This window comes from Balaenoptera ricei, chromosome 9 (genome assembly GCF_028023285.1).
Source record: "Balaenoptera ricei isolate mBalRic1 chromosome 9, mBalRic1.hap2, whole genome shotgun sequence".
In the NCBI taxonomy this organism is placed as follows: domain Eukaryota; kingdom Metazoa; phylum Chordata; class Mammalia; order Artiodactyla; family Balaenopteridae; genus Balaenoptera; species Balaenoptera ricei.
This window is the reverse complement of record NC_082647.1, coordinates 77605983-77620211: the sequence shown is the minus strand read 5'-3', so window position 1 is coordinate 77620211 and position 14229 is coordinate 77605983. Positions and strand designations below refer to the sequence as shown.

Sequence of the window (14229 nt, the reverse complement as noted above, 5' to 3'; positions counted from 1 at the left end):
ATCTTTAGCTTTATGCATGTTTTTACATAATCCATCTTTTTTTGCACACACACACACTGTATTTTATTTTTACAAGAGATAAATAGACTGACACCAAGCATTGTAAATGGATGACCACAACAAAAGCAACCATGATTGCAATTACCAAACACGAAACACACTCATACTATGTCATAATATTGACATTCAGTCCAGTAATCCTCCACTGTAACAGCTCTTTTACTTTGCAGTGAAAATTGATTTGTATATTTTTTGCCTCTGAGTCCTTGTGGGATTTTTTTTTAAATTCAAACAAAGTCACAAAAATTATAATCATCCTCATCAGTTCACTCACTCCCATGTAATTAATTTTTTTTTCATCTTGATCTTTTGTTAGCACTTTTATGAGTTCATCAGTTTTCCATTAGAGTTCTGAAAATGCTTATTCATTCACTTCAGCAGTATAGTCAGTTACCAGAAACCTGTACTTGTCAGAGTCTTTTCCATGAATTCCTTGAAGGTGAAACCCTTTTATAGGAACATACTTGCAAAAGCATCAGAGTACACCCAGAACTGTCTGTAAATGACGAAAGACTTAAAAATGACCACGGTTAAAGATATGATGAAAGTTCATAATAATGCAGTAGACAAGGAAATTTAGCTATTTCTGAGATATACATTTTTAAAGTAATAACTAGAATTATGACTTATAACATTATACCAGAACATATAAGATTTTTAGAAATTTCATGCAATGTCTGAAACATTTATATTAACATATTTCCATACAAATAACCCAAAGAAAGTTTAGTATTAGTTGTTTTCTTTGTTTTTTTATACTGCAGGTTATTATTAGTCATCAATTTTATACACATCAGTGTATACATGTCAATCCCAATTGTCCAATTCATCCCACCACCATCCCCACCCCACCGCGGTTTTCCCCCCTTGGTGTCCATACGCCCGTCCTCTACATCTGTGTCTCAACTTCTGCCCTGCAAACTGGCTCATCTGTACCATTATTCTAGGTTCCACATACATGCGTTAATATATGATATTTGTTTTTCTCTTTCTGACTTACTTCACTCTGTATGACAGTCTCTAGATCCGTCCACGTCTCAACAAATGACTCAATTTCGTTCCTTTTTATGGCTGAGTAATATTCCATTGTATATATGTACCACAACTTCTTTATCCATTCATCTGTCAATGGGCATTTAGGTTGCTTCCATGACCTGGCTATTGTAAATAGTGCTGCAATGAATATTGGGGTACATGTGTCTTTTTGAATTATGGTTTTCTCTGGGTATATGCCCAGTAGTGGGATTGCTGGATCATATGGTAATTCTATTTTTAGTTTTTTAAGGAACCTCCATACTGTTCTCCATAGGGGCTGTATCAATTTACATTCCCACCAACAGTGCAAGAGAGTTCCCTTTTCTCCACACCCTCTCCAGCATTTGCTGTTTGTAGATTTTCGGATGATGCCCATTCTAACTGGTGTGAGGTGATACCTCACTGTAGTTTTGATTTGCACTTCTCTAATAATTAGTGATGTTGAGCAGCTTTTCATGTGCTTCTTGGCCATCTGTATGTCTTCTTTGGAGAAATGTCTATTTAGGTCTTCTGCCCATTTTTGGATTGGGTTGTTTATTTCTTTAATATTGAGCTGCATGAGCTGTTTATATATTTTGGAGATCAATCCTTTGTCCGTTGATTCATTTGCAAATATTTTCTCCCATTCTGAGGGTTGTCTTTTCGTCTTGTTTATGGTTTCCTTTGCTGTGCAAAGGCTTTGAAGTTTCATTAGGTCCCATCTGTTTATTTTTGTTTTTATTTCCATTACCCTGGGAGGTGGGTCAAAAAACACTTGCTGTGATTTATGTCAAAGAGTATTCTTCCTATGTTTTCTTCTAAGAGTTTTATAGTGTCCAGTCTTACATTTAGGTCTTTAATCCATTTTGAGTTTATTTTTGTGTATGGTGTTAGGGAGTGTTCTAATTTCATTCTTTTACATGTAGCTGTCCAGTTTTCCCAGCACCACTTATTGAAGAGACTGTCTTTTCTCCATTGTATATCTTTGCCTCCTTTGTCATAGATCAGTTGACCATAGGTGCGTGGGTTTATCTCTGGGCTTTCTATCTTGTTCCATTGATCTATGTTTCTGTTTCTGTGCCTGTACCATAGTGTCTTGATTACTGTAGCTTTGTAGTATAGCCTGAAGTCAGGGAGTCTGATTCCTCCAGCTCCGTTTTTTTTCCCTCAAGACTGCTTTGGCTATTCGGGGTCTTTTGTGTCTCCATACAGATTTTAAGATGATTTGTTCTAGTTCCTTAAAAAATGCCATTGGTAATTTGATAGAGATTACATTGAATCTGTAGAATGCTTTGGGTAGTATAGTCATTTTCACAATATTGATTCTTCCAATCCAAGAACATGGTATATCTCTCCACCTGTTGGTATCATCTTTAATTTCTTTCATCAGTGTCTTATAGTTTTCTGCATACAGGTCTTTTGTCTCCCTAGGTAGGTTTATTCCTAGGTATTTTATTCTTTTTCTTGCATTGGTAAATGGGAGTGTTTCCATAATTTCTCTTTCAGATTTTTCATCATTAATGTATAGGAATGCAAGAGATTTCTGTGCATTAATTTTGTATCCTGCAACTTTACCAAATTCATGGATTACCTCTAGGAGTTTTCTGGTGGCATTTTTAGGATACTCTATGTATAGTGTCATGTCATCTGCAAACAGTGACAGGTTTACTTCTTCTTTTCCAATTTGGATTCCTTTTATTTCTTTTTCTTCTCTGATTGCCGTGGTTAGGACTTCCAAAACTATGTTGAATAATAGTGGCGAGAGTGGACATCCTTGTCTTGTTCCTGATCTTAGAGGCAATGCTTTCAGTTTTTCACCATTGAGAATGATGTTTGCTGTGGGTTTGTCATATATGGCCTTTATTATGTTGAGGTAGGTTCCCTCTATGCCCACTTTCTGGAGAGTTTTTATCATAAATGCGTGTTGAATTTTGTTCAAATGCCTTTTCTGCATCTATTGAGATGATCATATGGTTTTTATTCTTCAGTTTGTTAGTATGGTGTATCACATTGATTGATTTGCGTATATTGAAGAATCCTTGCATCCCTGGGATAAATCCCACTTGATCGTGGTGTATGATCCTTTTAATGTGTTGTTGGATTCTGTTTGCTAGTATTTTGTTGAGGATTTTTGCATCTGTATTCATCAGTGATATTGGTCTGTAATTTTCTTTTTTTGTAGTATCTTTGTCTGGTTTTGGTATCAGGGTGATGGTGGCCTCGTAGAATGAGTTTGGGAGTGTTCCTTCCTCTGCAGTTTTTTGGAAGAGTTTGAGAAGGATGGGTGTTAGCTCTTCTCTAAATGTTTGATAGAATTCACTTGTGAAGCCATCTGGTCCTGGACTTTTGTTTGTTGGAAGATTCTTAATCACAGTTTCAATTTCATTACTTGTGATTGGTCTGTTCATATTTTCTATTTCTTCCTGGTTCAGTCTTGGAAGGTTATACCTTTCTAAGAATTTGTCCATTTCTTCCAGGTTGTCCATTTTATTGGCACAGAGTTGCTTGTAGTAGTCTTTTAGGATGCTTTGTATTTCTGCAATGTCTGTTGTAACTTCTCCTTTTTCATTTCTAATTCTATTGATTTGAGTCTTCTCCCTTTTTCTCTTGATGAGTCTGGCCAATGGTTTATCAATTTTGTTTATCTTCTCAAAGAACCAGCTTTTAGTTTTATTGATCTTTGCTATTGTTTTCTTTATTTCTATTTCATTTATTTCTGCTCTGATCTTTATGATTTCTTTCCTTCTGCTAACTCCGGGTTTTGTTTATTCTTCTTTCTCTAGTTCCTTTAGGTGTAAGGTTGGATTGTTTACTTGAGATTTTTCTTGTTTCTTGAGGTAGGCTTGTATAGCTATAAACTTCCCTCTTAGAACTGCTTTTGCTGCATCCCATAGGTTTTGGATCATTGTGTTTTCATTGTCATTTGTCTCTAGGTATTTTTTGATTTCCTGTTTGATTTCTTCAGTGATCCCTTCGTTATTTAGTAACATATTGTTTAGCCTCCATGTGTTTGTGTTTTTTACGTTTTTTCCCCTGTAATTCATTTCTAATCTCATAGTGTTGTGGTCAGAAAAGATGTTTGATATTTCAATTTTCTTAAATTTACTGAGGCTTGATTTGTGACCCAAGGTGTGATCTATCCTGGAGAATGTTCTGTGCACACTTGAGAAAAAAGTGTAGTCTGCTGTTTTTGGATGGAATGTCCTATAAGTATCAATTAAATCTATCTGGTCTATTGTGTCATTTAAAGCTTCTGTTTCCTTATTTATTTTCATTTTGGATGATCTGTCCATTGGTGTAAGTGAGGTGTTAAAGTCCCCCACTATTACTGTGTTACTGTCGATTTCCTCTTTTATAGCTGTTAGCAGTTGCCTTATGTATTGAGGTGCCCCTATGTTGGGTGCATATATATTTATAATAGTTATATCTTCTTCTTGGATTGCTCCCTTGATCATTATGTAATGCCCTTCCTTGTCTCTTGTAACATTCTTTATTTTAAAGTCTATTTTATCTGATATGAGTATAGCTATTCCAGCTTTCTTTTGATTTCCATTTGCATGGAATATCTTTTTCCATCCCCTTACTTTCACTCTGTATGTGTCCCTAGGTCTGAAGTGGGTCTTTTGTAGACAGCATATAGATGGGTCTTGTTTTTGTATCCATTCAGCAAGCCTGTGTCTTTTGGTTGGAGCATTTAATCCATTCACATTTAAGATAATTATTGATATGTATGTTCCTATTACCATTTTCTTAATTGTTTTGGGTTTGTTTTTGTAGGTCCTTTTCTTCTCTTGTGTTTCCCACTTACAGAAGTTCCTTTAGCATTTGTTGTAGAGCTGGTTTGGTGGTGCTGAATTCTCTTAGCTTTTGCTTGTGTGTAAAGCTTTTGATTTCTCCATCAAATCTGAATGAGATCCTTGCTGGGTAGAGTAATCTTGGTTGTAGGTTGTTCCCTTTCATCACTTTAAGTATATCATGCCACTCCCTTCTGGCTTGTAGAGTTTCTCCTGAGAAATCAGCTGTTAACCTTATGGGAGTTCCCTTGTATGTTATTTGACATTTTTCCCTTGCTGCTTTCAATAATTTTTCTTTGTCTTTAATTTTTGCCAATTTTATTACTATGTGTCTTGGTGTGTTTCTACTTGGGTTTATCCTGTCTGGGACTCTCTGTGCTTCCTGGACTTGGGTGGCTATTTCCTTTCCCATGTTGGGGAAGTTTTCAACTATAATCTCTTCAAATATTTTCTCTGGTCCTTTCTCTCTTTCTTCTCCTTCTGGGACCCCTATAATGTGAATGTTGTTGTGTTTAATGTTGTTCCAGAGGTCTCTTAGGCTGTCTTCATTTCTTTTCATTCTTTTTTCTTTAGTCTGTTCCGCAGCAGTGAATTCCACCATTCTGTCTTCCAGGTCACTTATCCATTCTTCTGCCTCAGTTATTCTGCTATTGATTCCTTCTAGTGTAGTTTTCATTTCAGTTATTGTATTGTTCATCTGTTTGTTTGTTCTTTAATTCTTCTAGTTCTTTGTTAAACATTTCTTGCATCTTCTCGATCTTTGCCTCCATTCTTTTTCCGAGGTCCTGGATCATCTTCACTATCATTATTCTGAATTCTTTTTCTGGAAGGTTGCCTATCTCCACTTCATTTAGTTGTTTTTCTGGGGTTTTATCTTGTTCCTTCATCTGGTATATAGCCCTCTGCCTTTTCATCTGGTCTATCTTTTTGTGAATGTGGTTTTTGTTCCACAGGCTGCAGGATTGTAGTTCTTCTTGCTTCTGCTGTCTGCCCTCTGGTGGATGAGGCTATCTAAGAGGCTTGTGCAAGTTTCCTGATGGGAGGGACTGGTGGTGGGTAGCTACATAATCCATCTTGCATATAGTTATGTTCTTTATAAGAAAAATGGATTCTCACACTAGTCACAAAATGATTTAAACTTAACTACTTCACTTTTGAGTATTTTATTTCCCAGTTTTTCCATTATTAATGTGCTGAAGCAAATGAAAAGTGCAAAAAATAACATTACTGTTTTTGTTTATACAAGTAATATGTGGTCATTTTTGAAAATATGGAAAATGCTGGAAGGGATTCAAAAAAATATTCTACCTCAAAATAACTGCTATCTACATTTGTTTACTTTTTCTGTGCTTGCCTATTTTTAAAAATTTTATTGAAATATTTGATTTACAGTGGTGTGTTAGTTTCAGGTGTACAGCAGAGTAATTCAGTTATACATATACATGTAACTATTTTTGAAATTCTTTTCTCATATAGGTTATTACAGAATATTGAGTATAGTTGCCTGTGCTATACAGTAGGTCCTTGTTGGTTATCTATTTTATATAGTAGTATGTACACTTTTAAACCAGACTGATTTATCCCTCCCCCTCCTTTCCCCTTTGGCAACCATAAGTTTGTTTTCTATGTCTCTGAGTCTATTTCTGTTTTGTGAATAAGTTCCTTTGTATCAGTTTTAAATTAGATTCCACATTTGAGTGATATCATAATGGTATTTGTCTTTCTCTGACTTAACTTCACTTAGTATAATAATCTCTAGGTCCATCCATATTGCTGCAAATGGCATTATTTTGTTCTTTTTTATGGCTGAGTAGCATTCCATTGTATATATGTACCACATCTTCTTTATCCATTCATCTGTCAATGGACATTTAGGTTGCTTCCATATCCTGGCTATTGTAAACAGTGCTGCAATGAACATTGGGGTGCATGTATACTTTCAGAGCATGTTTTTCTCCAGATATATGCCCAGGAGTGGGATTGCTGGGTCATATGGTAGTTCTAATTTTAGTTTTTTAAGGAACCTGCAAACTGTTCTCCATAATGGTTGTACCAATTTACATTCTCACCAACAGTGTAGGAGAGTTCCCTTTTCTCCACACCCTCTCCAGTATTTGTTATTTGTAGACTTTTTTTTAAATAAATAAAATTTTATTTATTTTATTTATTTATGTATGGATGGCTTTGTTGGGTCTTTGTTGCTGCATGCAGGCTTTCTCTAGTTGTGGCAAGCAGGGGCTACTCTTCCTTGCGGTGCACGGGCTTCTCATTGCAGTGGCTTCTATTGTTGCAGAGCATGGGCTTTAGGTGCGCAGGCTTCAGTAGTTGTGGCACACGGGCTCAGTTGCTCTGCAGCATGTGGGATCTTCCAGGACCAGGGATCAAACTTGTGTCCCCTGCATTGGCAGGTGGATTCTTAACCACTGTGCCACCAGGGAAGTCCCTGTTGACTTCTTGATGATGGCCATTCTGACCAATGTGAGGTGGTACCTCACTGTAGTTTTGATTTGCATTTCTCCATTAATTAGTGATGTGGAGCATCTTTTCATGTGCTTGTTGGCCATCTGTATGTTTTCTTTGGAGAAATAACTATTTAGGTCTTCTGCCCATTTCTTTTTTTTTTTAAATTAATTAATTAATTTTTGGCTGTGTTGGGTCTTCATTTCTGTGCGAGGGCTTTCTCTAGTTGTGGCAAGTGAGGGTCACTCTTCATCGCGGTGCGCGGGCCTCTCACTATCGTGGCCTCTCTTGTTGCGGAGCACAGGCTCCAGACGCGCAGCCTCAGTAGTTGTGGCTCATGGGCCTAGTTGCTCTGCGGCATGTGGGATCTTCCCAGACCAGGGCTCGAACCTGTGTCCCCTGCATTGGCAGGGAGATTCTCAACCACTGCGCCACCAGGGAAGCCCTGCCCATTTCCTGATTGGGTTTTTTTTTTCCCCCTGGATATTGAGCTGCATGAGCTGTTTGTGTGTTTATCTGTTTTTTTCATGGTTGACTGCACAAAGAAGTTCTATTTTATAAATTAAATGGGACATGAGGTAGGAGGCCATACCTTTTCACTTTCAGTATCCAGAGCTGACGTAGCTTCATCCAACAGTAGGATTTGGGGGTGTCGGATGAGGGCTCGGGCAATAGCAATCCTCTGTTTTTGACCTCCTGAAAGCTGAGTCCCCTTATCTCCCACTCTTGTTTCATATTTCTGCAAGTTAGCCATTAATAAAGTTAATAAAGTTCTAGCTCAGAAAAATTCTGACATACATACTGAATAAACTTTTACTTCTTAACACTTGATAGTTCTAATTATAAGAAAAAATTACTTAGAATCACTAAAAAGTTTCTGTAATGACTACCAAGTTGTCCATTTAATTTTTTTTTTAACAGGACATTCATTTTCAAAATCAAACTAGAAAATTAATGACCTTAGTTTTCAATGGTATGCTGCAACTAATTCTCCAGTTCCTACCATTATCAAAATGTCAGTTGATCTGCTATCATTGGAGTCCTAAAAAGGTTACATGTTAATGTTTAAGGTATAACATTTTTATTTTATTTATTTTTTAAAAATTATTATTTATTTATTTTTATTATATTTTTGGCTATGTTGGGTCTTCGTTTCTGTGCGAGGGCTTCCTCTAGCTGCGGCAAGCGGGGGCCATTCCTCATCGCGGTGCGCGGGCCTCTCACTATCGTGGCCTCTCTTGTTGCAGAGCACAGGCTCCAGACGCGCAGGCTCAGTAATTGTGGCTCACGGACCTAGTTGCTCCGCGGCATGTGGGATCTCCCCAGACCAGGGCTTGAACCCATGTCCCCTGCATTAGCAGGCAGATTCTCAACCACTGCGCCACCAGGGAAGCCCTAAGGTATAACATTTTTAATTTGAAATATTCACATGACCCACATGGAGCCTAGTTTATTCTTTTTTAAACTCATTCATTCACTTAAATATTTACCAGCTACCTATTATGCCAGAACTGTGGGAAGTATAAAAATGAATCTCTGTTCTTACACTTAAGGAATATAATCAAGAGAAAAAAATACATACACAGCACTCAAAATAAGATCAAGTTACTAGTCACTGTGAAAATTGTTTCACTGAACTCTTACTTTTCAAATCCATATTGATTTCACTGCAATTTGGCTATAGTCATAGCTGCTATAATGAGGTAATAAATTGGGAGTGTTGGGGACCGTGGAAATTGGAGAGTACAGGTCCTCTCCAAAGAAATAAAACACTAAAGAAAAACAACGTTATACCAAAATTAACTCAAAATGGAGTGTGAAATTAAAAGTAAAATGTAAAACCATAAATTTAGAAAATAAACAGTGGAGAAAAATCTTCAGGACCAAGGGCTAGGCAAAGAGTTCTCAGACTTGCCATCAAAAGCACAGTCTGTAAAAGGAAAAAATGAATTGGACCTCATCAAAATTAAAAACCGAAGCTCTGAAAAAGACCCTGTTAAAAGGATGAAAAAATAAGCTACAAACTGGGAAAACATATTTGCAAACTACATTTTCAACACAGGACTAGTAACATGAATATATAAAAATCTGTCAAAACTCAACAGTAAAAAATAATCCAATTAGAAAATGGGCAAAAGACATGAAAAGACATTTCACCAAAGAGCAAATATAGATGGCAAATAACTATATAAAAAATGTTCAACGTCCTCTGCCATTAGGAAATGCAAATTAAAACCACAGTAAGATATCACTATACACCTATCAGGATGGTAGAAAAAATAGTGGCAACAGCAAATGTTGGCAAAGATTCAGAGCAACTGTATCCCTCATACTGGCTGGTGGGAAAATGAAATGGCAGAGCCACCTTGGAAAACAGTTTAGCAGTTTCTTATAAAATTAAACAAGCAATTACCATATGGTCTAGCAATTGTGCTCCTGGGCATTTATCGCAGAGAAATAAAAATTTAGGGTCACACTAAAACCTGTACACAAGTATTTATAGCAGCTTTACTCTTAATAGCCCAAACGGAAACAACCTAGATGTGCTTCAACAGGTGACTAGTTAAAAAAGCTGAGGACCATATAGTAGCTCTATTTTTACTTTTTGTAAGGACCCTCCATACTGTCCTCCATAGTGGCTGTACCAATCTACATTCCCACCAGCAGTGCAAGAGGGTTCCCTTTTCTCTGCAAAACAGAAATAGAGTTACAGATGTAGAAAATAAACTTATGGTTACCAGTGGGTAAGGGGAGGGGGATAAATTGGGAGATTGGGATTGACACATACACACTACTATATATAAAATCGATAACTAATTAGGACCTACTATATAGCACAGGGAACTACTCAGTACTCAGTAATGGCCTACGTGGGAAAAGAATCTAAAAGAGTGGATAAATGTATATGTATAAGTGATTCACTTTGCTGTACACCAGAAACTAACACAGCATTGTAAATCAACTATACCCCAATAAAAATTTAAAAAGCTGCGGGTCATCCAGACCATGGATCCACCCGACTCAGCAATAAAAAGGCATGAAGTACAGTTATATACAACAGCTTCAGGGAATTATGCTGAGGGAAAAAGCTAATCTCACAAGGTTATATACTGTACATATGTTTACATAACATTCTTAAAGTATAAGATTGCAGAAATGGAGGACAGTTAGTGGTTGCCAGGGGTCGTGGGGAGTAAGGGCAGGGAAGAGGGGTGTATGGCTATAAAAGGGCAACATGAGGAATCTGTGGTGATGAAAACGTTCCATATCTTGACAGGGGTAGTGGATACATGAGTCTACACATGGAATAAAATTGCATAGAACTACAAACGTATACAAATGCAGAGAAGTATAATAAAACTGGGGAAGGGCTTCCCTGGTGGCGCAGTGGTTGGGAGTCTGCCTGCCAATGCAGGGGACATGGGTTCAAGCCCTGGTCTGGGAAGATCCCACATGCCGCGGAGCGACTGGGCCCGTGAGCCACAATTGCTGAGCCTGCGCGTCTGGAGCCTGTGCTCCGCAACAAGAGAGGCCGCGACAGTGAGAGGCCCGCGCACCGCGATGAAGAGTGGCCCCCGCTTGCTGCAAGTAGAGAAAGCCCTCGCACAGAAACGAAGACCCAACACACAGCCATAAATAAATAAATAAATAAAATTTAAAACAAAAAAAAACTGGGAGGGAGGAGAGAAGATGGCGGAAGAGTAAGATGCGGAGATCACCTTCCTTCCCACAGATACAGTAGAAATACATCTACACGTGGAACTGCTCCTACAGAACACCCACTGAACGCTGGCAGAAAACGTCAGACCTCCCAAAAGGCAAGAAACTCCCCATGTACTTGGGTAGGGCAAAAGAAAAAATAAATAACAGAGACAAAAGAATAGGGACGGGACCTGCACCAGTGGGAGGGAGCCGTGAAGGAGGAAAGATTTCCACGCACTAGGAAGCCCCTTCGCGGGCAGAGACTGCGGGTGGCAGAAGGGGGAAGCTTCAGAGCCACGGAGGAGAGCGCAGCCACAGGGGTGCGGAGGGCAAAGTGGAGAGACTCCCGCACAGAGGCTCGGCGCCGAGCAGCACTCACCAGCCCAAGAGGCTTGTCTGATCACCTGCCGGGGCGGGCGGGGCTGGGAGCTGAGGCTCGGGCTTTGGTCGGATCCAGGGAGAGGACTGGGGTTGGCGGCGTGAACACAGCCTGAAGGGGTTAGTGCACCACAGCTAGCCGGGAGGGAGTCCGGGAAAAAGTCTGCAGCTGCCGAAGAGGCAAGAGACTTTTTCTTCCCTCTTTGTTTCCTGGTGCTCGAGGAGAGGGGATTCAGAGCGCTGCCTAAACGAGCTCCAGAGACGGGCGCGAGCCACGGCGATCAGCGTGGGCCCCAGAGACGGGCGTGAGATGCTAAGGCTGCTGCTGCCGCCACCAAAAAGCCTGTGTGCGAGCACAGGTCACTCTCCACACCGCCCCTCCCGGGAGCCGGTGCAGCCCGCCACTGCCAGGGTCCCGTGATCCGGGGACAGCTTTCCCGGGAGAACGCACTGCGCGCCTCAGGCTGCTGCAACGTCACGCCGGCCTCTGCCGCCACAGGCTCGCCCCACCTCCTCTGTACCCCTCCCTCCCCCCGGCCTGAGTGAGCCAGAGACCCCGAAGCAGCTGCTCCTTTAACCCCGTCCTGTGTGGGCGGGAACAGACGCCCTCAGGTGACCTACATGCAGAGGCAGGTCCAAATCCAAAGCTGAGCCCCGGGAGCTTTGCGAACAAAGGAGAGAAAGAGAAATCTCTCCCAGCAGCCTCAGAAGCAGCGGATTAGAACTCCACAAACAACTTGATGTGCCTGCATCTGTTGAATACCTGAATAGACAATGAATCATCCCAAATTCAGGAGGTGGACTTTGGGAGCAGGCTATATTAATTTTTCCCCTTTTCCTTTTTTTGGTGAGTGTATATGTATATGCTTCTGGGTGAGATTTTGTCTGTATAGCTTTGCTTTATAATAGCTTTATTTTACTTCACTGTATTTTATCCTCTTTCTTTCTTTCTTTCTTTCTATTTTTTCTCCCTTTTACTCTGAGCCGTGTGGACGAAAGGCTCTTGGTGCTCCAGCCAGGCATCAGGGCTGTGCCTCTGAGGTGGGAGAGCCAACTTCAGGACACTGGTCCACAAGAGACCTCCCAGCTCCATGTAATACCAAACGGCGAAAATCTCTGAGAGATCTCCATCTCAACATCAAGACCCAGCTTCACTCAACGACCAGCAAGCTACAGTGCTGGACACCCTATGCCAAACAACTAGCAAGACAGGAACACAGCCCCATCCATTAGCAGAGAGGCTGCCTAAAATCATAATAAGGCCACAGACACCCCAAAACACACCACCAGACGTGGACGTGCCCACCAGAAAGACAAGATCCAGCCTCATCCACCAGAACTCAGGCACTAGTTCCCTCCACCAGGAAGCCTACACAACCCACTGAACCAACCTTAGCCACTGGGGACAGATACCAAAAACAAAGGGAACTACAAATCTGCAGCCTGTGAAAAGGAGACCCCAAACACAGTAAGATAAGCAAAATGAGAAGACAGAAAAACACACAGCAGATGAAGGAGCAGGGTCAAAACACACCAGACCTAACAAATGAAGAGGAAATAGGCAGTCTACCTGAAAAAGAATTCAGAATAATGATAGTAAAGATGATCCAAAATCTTGGAAATATAGAATAGACAAAATGCAAGAAACATTTAACAAGGAAGTAGAAGAACTAAAGAGGAACCAAGCAATGATGAAAAACACAATAAATGAAATTAAAAATACTCTAGAAGGGATCAATAGCAGAATAACTGAGGCAGAAGAATGGATAAGTGACCTGGAAGATAAAATAGTGGAAATAACTACTGCAGAGCAGAATAAAGAAAAAAGAATGAAAAGAACTGAGGACAGTCTCAGAGACCTCTGGGACAACATTAAACACACCAACATTCGAATTATAGGGGTCCCAGAAGAAGAAGAGAAAAAGAAAGGGACTGAGAAAATATTTGAAGAGATTATAGTTGAAAACTTCCCTAATATGGGAAAGGAAATAGTTAATCAAGTCCTGGAAGCACAGAGAGTCCCATACAGGATAAATCCAAGGAGAAACACGCCAAGACACATATTAATCAAACTATCAAAAATTAAATATAAAGAAAACATATTAAAAGCAGCAAGGGAAAAACAACAAATAACACACAAGGGAATCCCCATAAGGTTAACAGCTGATCTTTCAGCAGAAACTCTGCAAGCCAGAAGGGAGTGGCAGGATATACTTAAAGTGATGAAGGAGAAAAACCTACAACCAAGATTACTCTACCCAGCAAGGATCTCACTCAGATTCGACAGAGAAATTAAAACCTTTACAGACAAGCAAAAGCTGAGAGAGTTCAGCACCACCAAACCAGCTTTACAACAAATGCTAAAGGAACTTCTCTAGGCAAGAAACACAAGAGAAGGAAAACACCTACAATAACAAACCGAAAACATTTAAGAAAATGGGAATAGGAACATACATATCAATAATTACCTTGAATGTAAATGGATTAAATGCTCCCACCAAAAGACACAGACTGGCTGAATGGATACAAAAACAAGACCCATATATATGCTGTCTACAAGAGACCCACTTCAGACCTAGAGACACATGGAGACTGAAAGTGAGGGCATGGAAAAAGATATTCCATGCAAATGGAAATCAAAAGAAAGCTGGAGTAGCAATTCTCATATCAGACAAAATAGACTTTAAAATAAAGACTATTACAAGAGACAAAGAAGGACACTATATAATGATCAAGGGATCGATCCAAGAGGAAGGTATAACAATTGTAAATATTTATGCACCCAACATAGGAGTACCTCAATACATAAGGCAAATACTAA

At 39.7% G+C, this 14229-nt stretch overlaps 2 protein-coding genes across 9 annotated transcripts in view; one reads left to right on the top strand and one right to left on the bottom strand.

The window, feature by feature from the left end:
• The window catches only part of ABCB4 (ATP binding cassette subfamily B member 4), a 95550-nt gene that overhangs the window by 377 nt on the left and 80944 nt on the right, over positions 1–14229 (bottom strand). For 6 of the 7 annotated variants that reach the window (XM_059934005.1, XM_059934009.1, XM_059934007.1 and 3 more), the window contains one exon: positions 7921–8067. The exons of the other annotated variant lie outside the window; for it this stretch is intronic. In XM_059934005.1, the coding sequence (XP_059789988.1) occupies positions 7921–8067 (147 nt within the window). The remainder of the gene's footprint in view (positions 1–7920; positions 8068–14229) is intronic. 7 annotated transcript variants of the gene reach the window in all.
• CROT (carnitine O-octanoyltransferase) overlaps positions 1–14229 on the top strand; it is a 105676-nt gene that overhangs the window by 69683 nt on the left and 21764 nt on the right. The window lies entirely within an intron of this gene.